The sequence below is a fragment of the Rhipicephalus sanguineus genome, chromosome 4 (assembly GCF_013339695.2).
Source record: "Rhipicephalus sanguineus isolate Rsan-2018 chromosome 4, BIME_Rsan_1.4, whole genome shotgun sequence".
NCBI classification, from domain to species: Eukaryota; Metazoa; Arthropoda; class Arachnida; order Ixodida; family Ixodidae; genus Rhipicephalus; species Rhipicephalus sanguineus.
This window is the reverse complement of record NC_051179.1, coordinates 16,253,227-16,266,674: the sequence shown is the minus strand read 5'-3', so window position 1 is coordinate 16,266,674 and position 13,448 is coordinate 16,253,227. Positions and strand designations below refer to the sequence as shown.

The following is a 13,448-nucleotide window of genomic DNA, read 5'->3' as shown; positions in this document are numbered from 1 at the left end:
TGAGTAGACTTCCTCACAACATGTGTTCACAAAGAGCGTGCCTTTATCGAAAGTGGTTTGGGACTCTTTAAATGTACTTAAAGGGTCCCAAACCACCTTCGGTAATTTTTGTTGAAATTTCAAGTAAATGCTCACATCGAGTTCAGAATGCTGTCACGATCAAAAATGCCAGACGCCATGGGCGCCCCACAAATTCCAAGAAATAATCCCTTCTCCTCCCTGGGTCTTTCGGCAATCCTCAGCCCCTCAGTGTTCGCTGTGACGTTAACATTGTTGTGTGCTCATGTGAACCACAAAAGGAACCTGTTTGTCGGCACGCAGGCACGCTCACCGCCCTTCCTCCTCGCACAATGAGGAGGAGCACTTGGCCAGAAGGAGACACGAGCTGACGAATGGAGCTTACCGAAGGAAAGAGCGAAACGAGCGAGGGCCTCTTTTGTATAGTCGAACGCCGCTATTACGGCACCGTTCCAAAAAATTCTCACAGCTACACGTTCGTTGTAGACTCGTGCACAACTGCAACACCACAACTAAATTTTGACCTCTGGGTGGTTTAGGGGCCCTTTAAGGGGAGACGTGGGTCTTAAAAAATGGTTTTTTAAAAGTTGGGTGAATGGCATGAAATTTAATACACTTATTCAGCTTTTTCTGCAGATTCAAAATCTATAAGTAGATTTTTAGTAGCTGCATTAGAACAAAGGATATGCAATTTCTAACACATATTTAAGCATATTTCTTACGGAGATTTTTGGCAACTTTGCTTTGTAAAACACAAAAACAAAGTATGTGGCAAGATTGCCAGGAAGCTGGTCTAGCCGGTGATGCTATTTATTTTCTTATAATGTTGTTCACCAAATAATAATTCTCTATTATAAGAAATAGTATGCAGCAAAAAAATTTCACTCACATTTACGTCTATTTATTTTGCATTCAAAGTTTGTTGAAGACAATCGGATTAGCATCACCGGCTAAACAAGCTCTCTGGCAGCCTTGCCAAATACTTTGTTTCTGTGTTTGACAAAGCAAAGTTGCCAAAAATTCCCGTAAGAAATATGCTTTTAGAGATTGCACATCTTTTGTACTAATGCAGCTACCAAAAATCTAATTAGAGATTTGGAATCTGCAGAAAAAATGGGATAAGTTTGTTAAATTTCGTTCAGTTCACCCAGCTAATAAAAGAAATAAAAAAAAAAGACCCGCGTCTCCCCTTAAGGGGGGAGGTGGCGATCGAAAAACAGTTTTTTGTTTGTTGACCTACAGTAATGAAATTTGGCAGGCGCACTGAAGAGTGTCTCGAATAGCTATATATCAAGTTTCATTGCGATATCTCGAGTAGTTTTCAAATTACACTATGTTACATAATCTGATGACATACTCTGCTTGTGAAAAGCCTAGCATTGTAACAAAACATGCCAGGAAGGTCCAAGTGGTTTTGATCTTTACTCAAAAGAACACTACACAGGATGACATTATTAAAAATTGTCTATTCCTTTTAGTTTTTTTACAAATAACATCCCCATCAGCTTCATGCATTGCATCGGAACTTCTCATGCACTAATTATCACATACAAAAAAAACTAGGCCCTAGGCAAGGTAAAGAATAATGTCATCCTGTCAACAAGACTTCAAGGATTCAAAGAAAAAAAACGGAATCAAAATCTGTGCAGTAGTTGCCAAGATATCTGCTCCACAAGCTGAGCAACATGTCAAAAAAACAATATTGAGAAAACTGCGTTTAAAGTTTGGCCTTCTCTAAAACACCTAAAGATTGTGATCTTTGGCTTTTTTTTATGATGTTTCACTTCTTGGACATGTGGCCTTTCTCCAGTGTGCCTTTGTTCTTTTTTCATAACCTCCTGCTTTTTTTGATCTACAAAAAACCAGTCCGGATTTCAAACCAAGTTCTCTGCATGAAGGTGTGGTGTGATAGACATGACAGAAGATATTGCAATCTAATAAGGCCATATACTGAAATAATTACACATTTCTTGTATTTATGCTGTCATTAGCATAATTAAGTCTTGCTTATTGATTACAATTAATCATTGAAAAATTTTTATAAAGAGTGAGGTTTGTTGAGACAGAAAATGGCTCACACCATGATAGCCGATGCCTTCGTTCCAAATAACAAACAGTTATGGCCAAGACGTTAGTGGCATAGGCGTGCGCACAGGGGGGGGGGGTGGCCGCCCCCCCTAATCACCTAAGAGGGGGGGGGCGCAAAATCCGCCCCATACATTGACCCTTCTAGTCACCTAAGAGGGGCGGGGGCGCAAAATCTGCCCCATACATTGACTTAGTAGGGTGGGGGGGGGGCGCTGCGATGAACCTTCGCCCCCCCCCCCCCCTGATGGGGAACCCTGCGCACGCCTATGGTTAGTGGCACAGGGATTTTTGAGCAGTTTATTCAATGACGCGAGTCGGGCAGATAAAAATTCGTCCCCCTGCTTGATACACGTTCTTTTGCCACTCTCGCGTATGAAACGTATTATCATTCGGCCGACCGCGGCAACGCTAGTCTACGAGGCTTTCATTGTTTCAGAACATTCATAAACGCCTGCGGCGATACCAAGCACGGCTCCAAGCACGTCTAAATTACATCGCTAGTGCTTATTGACAGCACTCTGATCGCGAAGTGCTCGACCGCGGGGTCCGTGGAGCCGGCGCGTGATAGGCTTGGTGGCGGCGTTCGGTGACGATGCGCGAATGCGAAGCTACGATGACGAAAAATTTGCGCGCAGTATACTTGGTCTCGCATTTTCGGGTGCCAACGAGCGAAATTGCTACCGCTGCTCCAAGCAGTTCGTGGCCGTGGGGTCTGACGAGCTTGGCTGTGGAGTTCACTGCCGATGCGTAAAATGCCCATCCGCGGCTCCGAAGTGCCGGCGAGCGATGTGCTTCTTCGCCTGCGAAGACGCACATAGCCGCGGGTACGCTAGCGCGTTGTTCTTGCCCGCAAGGTTAGAGGTTCGTCTCGCTAAACGGCGCCGTGAGCGGCGTTAGGCCTAGTGACGACTCCGAGCAGTAGGTGCGCAGGCCGTGGTGCCCGTTGCTTCGAAGTGCGTAATGCGTGGTCGTGAGTACAAAGAGTTGTCCCACGATGGCCTTCGTCACGATGTCAGAGGTGCTGATAAGCAGAAATCAAAACATCTAACCGCGAATCCGACGCTGAGGTCAACGCTAGAGAGTCGGTCCGAGACGCGCGTTTGCGATGTTCGCTAGGAGCGCGGCGCACCATCGTAATCAGATCGAACTTCCTCTTGCAGCTCCAAACTAAAGCGTAATTATATTCTAAGTGATCGTCGAGCCGTGAACACAGAACAATTGCGAACGTGTCACGAAGTAGCGCGGTAGCGCGATTCTCGACAGCCGTGAACTTGCGACGCGCGATCGGCAGACGACGATCTCCCGGACCGAGCATCGGACCAATGGCGAGGCGAGCTGGGGCAACATGGCGGACGCGGCCAATCGCAGGCCTCGGAACGACTCTCAAGTGTTTGCTTTTTGTGCGCTTCTTTCTGAATGGAGTAGCCCGCTGAAGCGGGGAATTTGAACACGGAGAAATGCCCTTTCCGACAAGCCCAAAAAGTTGGCTTGCGGTCGCGCCATCGCGGAGCTACAGTTTTTTGAAAATCGCTGTTTTTTTGCGATTTCCACAATAATTTTCGCCACCTCAGAGGGCAAAACAAATTTTTCGAAGCACTTCTGGGTGGTTTTCAGTGTAGATATTTTGGAATCAGATAGAAAAAGGGTTCCAGAAACTGAAAATTTAATTTTCAGAAAAACGATTTTTTTGCCTTTTTTCGTGATACGAAAGCCGCGTCCCCCCTTAAACCCGCTAAGTAGAATAGTAAAACATAGATAGGTAGATGTGATGGCCTTCACAGCTTCAAGTAGCTAAGCTAACAACAAACTGCAGCATGTCAAAACAAGCTTCAACTTGAAAAACACAAGAAATGCAACCATGCATACTTACCCAGTACTTGAGTGCGAAGGGTGAAAGGGCAAGCCAGTCCCGATCATAACCGACCAGCAGCGATGGTATCGGCTGTGGCTCGCACTGGTCTTCGGTGCCTCGGCCAGCAAGACGATGAAACTGGCGCCAAGTGAGGGGTCCTGCCACACGGTACGTTACCTCCCAAAGGCCCTGGTTGCGCTTTTTGTGTACAGCATCTTGTAGCAACGGCTGCAGGCCACGCAGCAGTCCCATCGTCATTAAACTACTAGCGGGAAACGGGCCTGCAAAGATGCGCAAACATATTTATCTCATCAGCACTGACAAGCAACTGCGTGCAGTAACTGCATGCAACAATAGTACCGAGGAAGAACCATTAAAATAATTGCATACAAGTGAACAAAACACGTTCCGGGGCTAGCTTTAATAATTTTAGTTTTAAGAGCAAACTAAGATGCTAAATTTATACACTTTGCTATATTGATGTTAAGCTATGCTGCAAACTAAAAAGAAACCGTGCAAAGGAAAGGAAAGGGGACACCAGGTTTGAATGGACAAGAAGGCCAGGAGCCCAAATATTGCAGCATAAAATGCTTCTAATGCAGGATGAGACAATGACATGACTGCTCACAATGCAGGTAAGGCCAGTGATGCAGGCAGGAGCTTCTGAGGTTGTCCTCTAGTGGTCGAGCAGCAACAGCCTCAATGGCCCCAGAGGCGACCTCGCAGCCGTCTAGGGCCTGTAGCAGAGCCAGGGAGCTCGGCGAAGGGCGCGCTCCCACGGGCGGTGGCAGTGGCGGCTCGGAGCCCAGCTGCAGAGTCTTGTGCAGCACTGAACACGGTGATAAGGACATTCCCAGACATTGGTTCTGAACGTAGTCCATCAGGCCTTCTTCGTCCACCTGCTGGAAAGGGAAGCAAGCGAACATCAGTAGGCTCCCGCCATGGTGAAGGTACAGTCGCATGCAGGACTCTGGGGTCTATACTCCGTTTCATGCATCAGGTATCGGGAAGCTATGCAGCAAGATAGGTCAGCAAAATGTGTAAGTCCGCGAGTCTTGCGCATGGATTTTGTCATTGTAAACGTTGCCTCCGCGATTGGCTCTGGATGCGTGCTACCGGAACTAATCGCAGAGGCCACGATACAAAAATAAAGAGAGACTAAGTGATCGAGAACAACCTATTGACAACGATATAAATAACGGGGTTTGTTTACTTCTAAGGCACCAAACATCTTCATTCATTACTCAATCTAAAAACGAAAAAACTAGGGGTGTTGTGAATAGCAAATTTTGGAACCGGATTAAATACGAATTGAATACTCTTCGAATAGTAAGACAACCATTTTCAATACAGTCCTAGAACTCCACAACAGTTTAAGTTAAACAAATATTCACCAACTTTCACCAAAGAACATTACGATTACTTTTAACTGACTCAAAATACGACAAATGTGAAAACTTAGGTAAGCTCGTATACAGCAATGACCAGAGCCTCAGAAATATTTTGTACCAGCAGCTACAGCGGTGACTACAGTAATCAAGGTGATACTTGGTCTCCTGCTTTTAAATAAAATTGAGACATAACGACTAAACAATTCTGAAGCGAACACCACGAATACAGCTAAAGGTCTAATGGAACGGATAAACCTGTCATGACAACATGGGCCGCGGCACCAAAAGCATGCACACAGCGTTGAAAGCTGAAAAGCAATTTACGCAAACACAACGCTTGCGTCTGTTATTCATGAAGCTGAATGCAGCCGTAGTCCCCACCTTCAGTTATTACTAGAAGACAGGAACTGATGCAGCTGCGGCACAGTGAAAACTGTGTAAGAGTGGAGTTTTCAGAAAAATCGCCTTCATCTGGTAATAAATAGGGGCATGCGAATATTCGAAATTTCGAATATTTTTCGAATAGTGTTTGCTATTCGATTCGATTCGCACCGGAATTTTACTATTCGAACTATTCGAACTTCCCCAAAACAAATACAGTCAACGTCCGACTGAAAGTGCCCCCTTCAGATTTTCAATATGCTCCACCTCATTACACTCGTATTGCGGCAAAGCTGCCTTTCAAGCTCCGTTACGGTCGAACATAGCCAAGACACAGTCAACGTCCCATTGGAAGTGGTCCCTAGATTTTCAATATGCTTCACCTCATCACACCCCCATATTGCGGCAAAGCTGCCTCTCAAACTCCGCTACAGTCTCAAATGTATTAACTCAAGAAAACGCTGGGTCCAACATGGAGATGAAAGATCTGGCAGAGGGGGGGCTCAATGCTGTTTTGGACCTGAAATTTGGCCAGGAAGTCCGAAAAATCGGACGCCGAAGCTTTTTAGCATCCAAAATGTCAGATGTTCTTATATATCGACGTCTACGAGGCATATTTGGAACTCCGGAATTGAAGGGAGCACACCCTTGTCCGCCACATCAGTTGGGCTTCCACAGAAGTTGAAAGAGGAGGAGAGGCTGAGGGTATGGCATCTTTGCCTACCACATGTAAAGTGTTGTCGCAACACTTTGGTTGCACCAAATCAATCATGTACATAAATACAATTTGGCCTCTACATTGCACTTGAACCTAGCGCTGAACCTAGCGAAAAAAAAAAACACTTTCGTTTTGCTATCTCATAAGAATATGTTTAGGAATCCTCTCCAACTTTCTTTTCTGCAATTTTGCTTCGAAGTATTCGAAAAATATTCTACAAATATTCGATTTGCACTCACACTTCAATATTCGAATTCGCTTCGCACCCAAAATATTGCTATTCGCACAGCTCTAGTAATAAATATGGTGTCGGTAGTCCTGTAAAAGCTCGAGCTGCATGTACATTGGTAATTTATAGGGGTGTGTGAATATTCGAAATTTCGAATATTTTTCTAACAATGTTTGCTATTCGATTCGATTCACAGTGGAATTTTACTATTCGAACTTCCCAAAAACAAATACAGTCAACATCCGATTGAAAGTGACCCCTTCAGATTTTTAATATGCTTCACCTCATTACACTCTCGTACTGCGGCAAAGCTGCCTTTCAAGCTCCGTTACGGTTGAACTTGGCCAAGAGACAGTCAACGTAAGATTGGAAGTGGTCCCTAGATTTTTAATATACTTCACCTCATCACACCCCCGTATTGCGGCAAAGCTGCCTTTCAAGCTCCGCTACGGTCGCAAATGTATTAACTGAAGAAAACGCTGGTTCCAACATGGAGATGAAAGATGTGGCAGAGGTGGGGGCTCAATTAATGCTGTCTTGGACCTGAAATTTGGGCAGGAAGTCCGAAAAATCAGACGCCGAAGCTTTTTAGCATCCAAAATGTCAGATGTTCTTATATATCGACGTCTACGAGGCATATTTGGAACTCCGGACTTGAAGGGAGCACACCCTTGTCCGCCACATCAGTTGGGTTTCCACAGAAGTTGAAAGAGGAGGAGAGACTGAGGAAATGGCATCTTTTCCTATCACGTGTAAAGTGTTGTCGGCAATACTTTGGTTGCACGAAATCATGTACATAAATAGAATTCGGCCTCTACATTGCCCCATTCTTCATAAGACAACTATGAAACACCACCCCGCCAGTGCTTCATCAACCTAGCGGAAAGAAACACTTTCATGTTGCTATCTCATGAGAACATACTTAGGGATTCTCTGTAACTTTTTTCTGTAATTTCACTTCGAAGTATTCGAAAAATGTTTGAGAAATATTCGAAAATTATTCGATTCGATTTGCACTCAATTTTTATTATTCGAATTCGCTTCGCACCCAAAATTTTGCTATTTGCACAGCTCTACCCTACACATTACACACTACGGGTCTACTGCAAGAAGTTTCGCTAGCTTCCATAGCGTTGCACCTGATGTATTAAACGGAGTATAGAGAAATGTTCAGTACGGATTTCATTCAGAAAATTTCATTTGCAGTGTTGATCAATCTATTATAAGCGAATTCTAAATACTACATGTTCATTCTTTTAAAAAAAAATCAAAAAGGGAGGATTGGTAAGGTGACTGCGTAAGCACCCACCTTAGCCAAGGACTGGGTAGGGAGATGGCCAGCAGCTGACATGCCCAACCCTGTCCTGGCAGCTGGACCAAGCCGTGCTTGTTGTTGTTGTTGCTGGAGGAGAACTTTAGCATTTGGTCCAGGCCGTGCCTCATAAGGCAGTCCGGTTATGTCAAGCTCATCCTGATAGAATAACCCAGCCCGGTGTGACTGGTGCCGGTTCACAACGGCTGAGAAGCCACAAGTGCACTTGTACTGGGCCTCTTCGCTCGCAGTGGGGACCAGTGATGGGGGCAGGTACACGCCAACATCCGCACCCTGAGCAAATCAGGACTCAGGTTAATGCTAGCCTGTCTGCCTATAGAAAAGTGCTAACACAGCACGGTCGGTCCATGTTTCAGTTAGATAAGGTAATAGTGCAAAGGACAGGTGAAGCAGAAGGACTACATGAAGATTTAATTATCTGCTTCATTTTCATGTACACAGCAAGGCCTGCTGTTAGTACTCAGTGCTATAGAAAACAAATGGGAAGAGCTCCCTGATCATGCTTTCTTTCATTCGAGCATTGGTAGTACATAGCTTATATTCTGCCTTGTTTCTATCATATGTCTCCTTCAGTAATTGTTGAGATTTAAATCAGTCAAGATGTGATATGTCGATTAGGAGGAGGATGGTGAAAGTGCAGTACCCTTTTGACACTTTCCAAGTACGAGAGACAAAAAAAGTCAAGTGAGCAAAGTAGCAGATTATGAACTAATGATTCGTAAGAACCTGATTATTAGAAGTTCTGGCTGTTCATTCTTTGCTCAATCTAAATTCATAAATTCGATGCAAGGTAAGAAATGACTAAGCTGCTAGTGTATTAGCAGAAAAGGCAGTGAAAGGAGGAATAAAAAAAAAAAGAGAGAGAGAGAGAGATTCGTATTCCCCACCTTGATGTTCATGTTGCAGACACAGAGTGTGCAGCTGGCAAAGTTGTGGTCCCGGAACAGCTCGAGCAGGGAGTCTGACAATAGGAGGTTGACAAGAAGGGAATCGGCTTCGGGTGTTGGAGGCTCGGGGGGACCCCCTAAGCAGGGGCCTCTGCCAGCAGGGAAGCCTCCCATCAATGCTGCCTGATAGGGTGCCTGGCCCATCTCGTAGCCCATTGCTGCTCCAGGGCTGCCCATCATGGCAGCTGAGCCAGGGTAGGAGGGCCGCTCTTCCATACCCGGGTGGTGACTGCGTGGCAGTGTACGCATTAGCGAGCTAGTAAAGAAAAATTAGTCCTTGCTACTGGCGTCCCAGGTTCCCCATGAATAAATGACATTGTGCACCCTGACTGTTTAGTTGCGGACTGTGCAGACACATAAGACCGAGGATAATGGTTTCTTGTAAGTTTGTTCTGTTGATATCACAGCATCTTTTCGGACTGCCTGAAGTGGTCACTCGCATAATGCAAAAACCACATGCCAAAATAGAAAGGTCATTACCTAGGGTGGCGATCCAGGAGTCCTGGATGGTGCAGGCCTCCTCCACCCATGCGCATGAGGAAGGCAGCCTCTGGGTTAGAGCCATGCATGCTGCCCACCAAGTGTGGGGGCACAGACGGTGGCACATGTTGATGCTGCTGCTGCTGTTGCTGCTGCTGCAGCTGCTGTTGGTGTACAGCCGGATGGTAGTGAGGAAGTGGACGGGGACCGGGAGGTGGCTGGGGAGGAGCCTGGGCTTGCTGTTGTGTGTGCTGCTGCCAGCAGGGCTTGTAAGAAACTTCAAGAGGAGGCAGAGGCGGCAGTGCTGCACTGGGAAGCTGAGCCAGTGGGGCATACCGCTGCGAGCTGACGAACGTTTGAACCTTGGGGGCCTTGTACACGTATGACCAGTCCTGGCAAGTGAGAAAAAGAAAACGAATGTCACATTTGGGGTATATATAAAAAAGGTTCACTGTTGGAACTGCGTATCTCTTTATTTTGGGCTCACTATAGCTGTGACTGTCCCCTCGGTGTTATGGGCTTCATCTGTGTACAAAGTGTTGGGTAAGTAGGCAATATCATCCCTGTACATGATTCTCTCAACCCCCCCCTGTAACTGTGTGACACCTTCTGGCCTGTACTTGCGCACCCAATTTCCATGATGTCGTACAACATGACGTGTGCCCAAGTTTATAACGCAAAATATGGAGTGTGCCACGAATTCTGGGAAACAAATATTAATCCTGCAAAGTTTACCACTACATGATAGACTTGTATTGAGTGTCTCTCCCCCCTGTCCCCAATCTCATAACCAACAACCCACCCTCACTCTCACAAACCACAGCACACCCTCACAATATGTGTGGGGAACCAACCTTAGCTCCATCAAAACCGGGACTTGCGCAGTTGCCGTAGGGGTCCAATGTCCGATCTCCAGAGTCCCCCAGCAGCAGGTCTGTCCCAATGCCAGGGCACGATGGAGACGGGGCCGCATTGTGCTCCAGCGATGGTGGTGTGGGAAACATGCGCGTCAACTCTGCCGCTCCTGCGTTTTCATACAAACAGCGTCACTATCATCTTTCTCTCACCGCAGCCCATCCTGTATATGCAACTACAACAAAGTGCAGTTTCGAAGCTCGTGAACACTGCAATTAGAGATACTCAAGCTACATTTGCACAGCTGCAATCATTTTCCAAGATGCGTACCAGGTACAGTCAAATGTCGATACAACGAATCTCAAGGGACCGCTAAAAATCATTCGTTATTTTGAAAAGTCGTAGTGAAAAAATAAAAAATTCGTGCAAAAATTGTAAGTGCAACCAAACAAGTCGCCTACCTGTGCTGGGTATACATCCGTGATCGCATTATTCTCTAATAAGCGCCAAAAAAAAAGAAAAACGAAATATTACAGAACGAGTGCACGTTTGAGGAAGAGTGTGATCTTTGCTTGATGGGTGCAGCTCATCTGCTGCAAGACGAACTCTTCAGAGTGCGCATCCTTCTCATGCACTTCGAAGCATCAGCGTTAGATACAGATTCTTCGCGTTGGCTCGCGCACACTGTTTCAACGTCATCTTTGCTCTTGTCGTCGCCCTCGTCGCCGTTTCCTTATCACGACAAATGGTAGGGATCTTATCAGTTCAGCCGACGTGCATACTTCGTCATCGCACTGTGCCTAGTGTTCAAACGTTAATGAAGCATGCACAAGTAATCTCCGGCGACTTCATCCCACAGGTCACTCGTGTCGCATTTTTCACTGTCGCCGCATTCCTTTCATGCTGCTTCCGGAGCTCATCGTGAACATACAATCACAAAGCTAAAGGCGAGAAAACAGCCGTGTAACAAGCATGCAGACAATGCTGCTCGACAAAACAAAAGCAATGAGGCGAAGCCTGACGTGGAAAACAAGTACAGACAATGGTGATGGCGATAGGGCTGCTGCACATTAGAATAGGGCAGGCGCATAGAGAAATACGCGGGCATTCTGATGATGGTGACAGTTGCACGTACGAACTGGGCATTGTTTTTACTGCAGCAAGTAACTTTTTGTAATTCGTTATTCATTATTTTTGAAGTGTTGCTGAGATGCAAGGGCGGTAAAATCTGATACGTTATTCTGAAACATTCAGTATTCTGAAATTTGCAGTACTGTACATTACATCTTTACATTAAACTAACGGGCATTTGGAAGGGGATTCTTGAAATAGTTGTTAATCTGAAAAAATCGTTAATCTGAGGTTCGCTGTAACAAGATTTGACTGTATAAATTCGACCCCCGTCTTGCATTCCGGCAGAAAAACTACGAGTCTGTTTCATGTTTACAAATTAACACTTACGAATGGTGGTTATTTGAATAGAATAGTGTCCTATTCGATTTGATATTCGGAAACTTCCAATATTTGCACACCACTAGAAAGAAACATCTCAACTAGCGTATTCTGCGAAATCTTTTTGCTTTTATACCACAGCTTTTTTTCATGGTCAGTGCTTACATGAGAACCAAGAAAACAGTAGCAGACTGCAGTAACTCACCAAGAATGCCAGCTGTGGTGCTGTTTTTAGACTTTGTGATGGCTTCGTCTGAGGCGCCTGGAGGCTTTGTGGAACTTGGTGTAGATGGAGCCTGAAACTGGCAGCAAATGTAACACTGCATGTTGCCATCTTGTACGTGTGGAAAGTAATTTTCTGACATGCAATTGACAAGATACTTTGCAAGTTCCCTGGTGGTGCCCATCTCTACATATTTCAAGTAAAGAAAGCCGTAGGAAAGTCTCGCACTGTAAGCCACAGTATTCACTGCATTTCGAAGCTTACAGCTGGCAGAATACATTTGGAATGTACCGTATTTACTCGAATCTAAGCCGATGCTTTTTTCGAAAAAACGATGTGCGAAAGTGGGGGGGTCGGCTTAGATTCGAGTACAATGAATAGGTTTTTTTACTTTTCTGGTCTTGCGAATTTCGGGGGTCGGCTTAGAATCGGGGCCGGCCTAGATTCGAGTAAATACGGTATACTTAATGATCAGCGCAAAACAACGGAAGGCACACAGGAGAAAAAGGCACAGGATGAGTGATGTTCAGTGTCTTGAATATGTTGCATTAGACTATGGATAGAAGTAACGTCCACCTAAAACAGGGGTCTGGTGCAAGTTTCAAGATGAGCACATCACACAGTTTTTTTATGGCTGGCTAGATGATGACACAGGTACTGTACACTTCACGTGGCTGGCACAAGTATTTAATTCCTATCATACAGCTTCCATGCAGCTTTGGCTTTTTTTTTTTTTTGGGGGGGGGGGGGGGGCACTACGCAATGAATTCATTCCCCCCCTTCTTTTCACAGTTCCTAAACTCCTGTTAGAGTGAATTTGTGTGCACCGCATATAAGTTGTTTTGCTCAATAGTGGTTACTTATTTAATGTGTGAATGCAATAATTTGCAATATTGACAACGATTAAAGGCGTCCAACAGCCAATAAAGAACTGTACTAAGTTTGAGACAAAATCCAGGGCACACAAGACTAGCACTCTTACTGCTAGCACAAACAGCGCAACACGTAAACTTGGGCAAGCCTCGCTTACGGGGTCATCGCTGCTCTCGTCCGAAGAAGAGGTGTCAAAGATGTTCTCCAGGTCACATTCTGTCACTTTGAGGTCTTCGACTCGGGTGAAGCCTGGATGTCGAGGTGTTGGAGGGGAGCCCCCCGGGGCCATGTCCCCCTGAGATCCGGGAGTGGTGGGCTCTCCAATGCCGCCACCATGAGGGATGCCCGCCACACCCGAAGAGTCCACGGATGAAAGTGCTGGCTCTGCACCCACTATTTCCATGGGCACACTGTCCTTTTCTTCCTCCTATGACCACACAAAGACAGACCCCCACAAGAGCTTCGTAAAGGGAGAATTGCGAATGCGCTGCGGAAGGTTCCGTGACAAACCAGCGCTTCAGAATACAGTTTGCATAGGATAAGTGAGAGTACCTTCAAAGGGTCACCCACCAAGCCCCACTACAAGTTTTGTTTATTCAGAGGAAGTT

At 45.7% G+C, this 13,448-nt stretch overlaps 1 protein-coding gene across 3 annotated transcripts in view; it reads right to left on the bottom strand.

Moving 5' to 3' along the window:
* LOC119389486 (mediator of RNA polymerase II transcription subunit 13-like) overlaps window positions 1-13,448 on the bottom strand; it is a 121,860-nt gene that overhangs the window by 32,770 nt on the left and 75,642 nt on the right. Inside the window, exons 13-20 of one of the 3 annotated variants that reach the window (XM_037656773.2) lie at window positions 12,998-13,267; window positions 11,950-12,046; window positions 10,292-10,461; window positions 9,438-9,829; window positions 8,898-9,186; window positions 7,987-8,283; window positions 4,587-4,860; window positions 3,977-4,239 (exon numbers count right to left, since the gene is read on the bottom strand). In XM_037656773.2, the coding sequence (XP_037512701.1) occupies window positions 3,977-4,239; window positions 4,587-4,860; window positions 7,987-8,283; window positions 8,898-9,186; window positions 9,438-9,829; window positions 10,292-10,461; window positions 11,950-12,046; window positions 12,998-13,267 (2,052 nt within the window). The remainder of the gene's footprint in view (window positions 1-3,976; window positions 4,240-4,586; window positions 4,861-7,986; window positions 8,284-8,897; window positions 9,187-9,437; window positions 9,830-10,291; window positions 10,462-11,949; window positions 12,047-12,997; window positions 13,268-13,448) is intronic. The other 2 variants (XM_037656774.2, XM_037656775.2) reach the window with 2 other exon arrangements.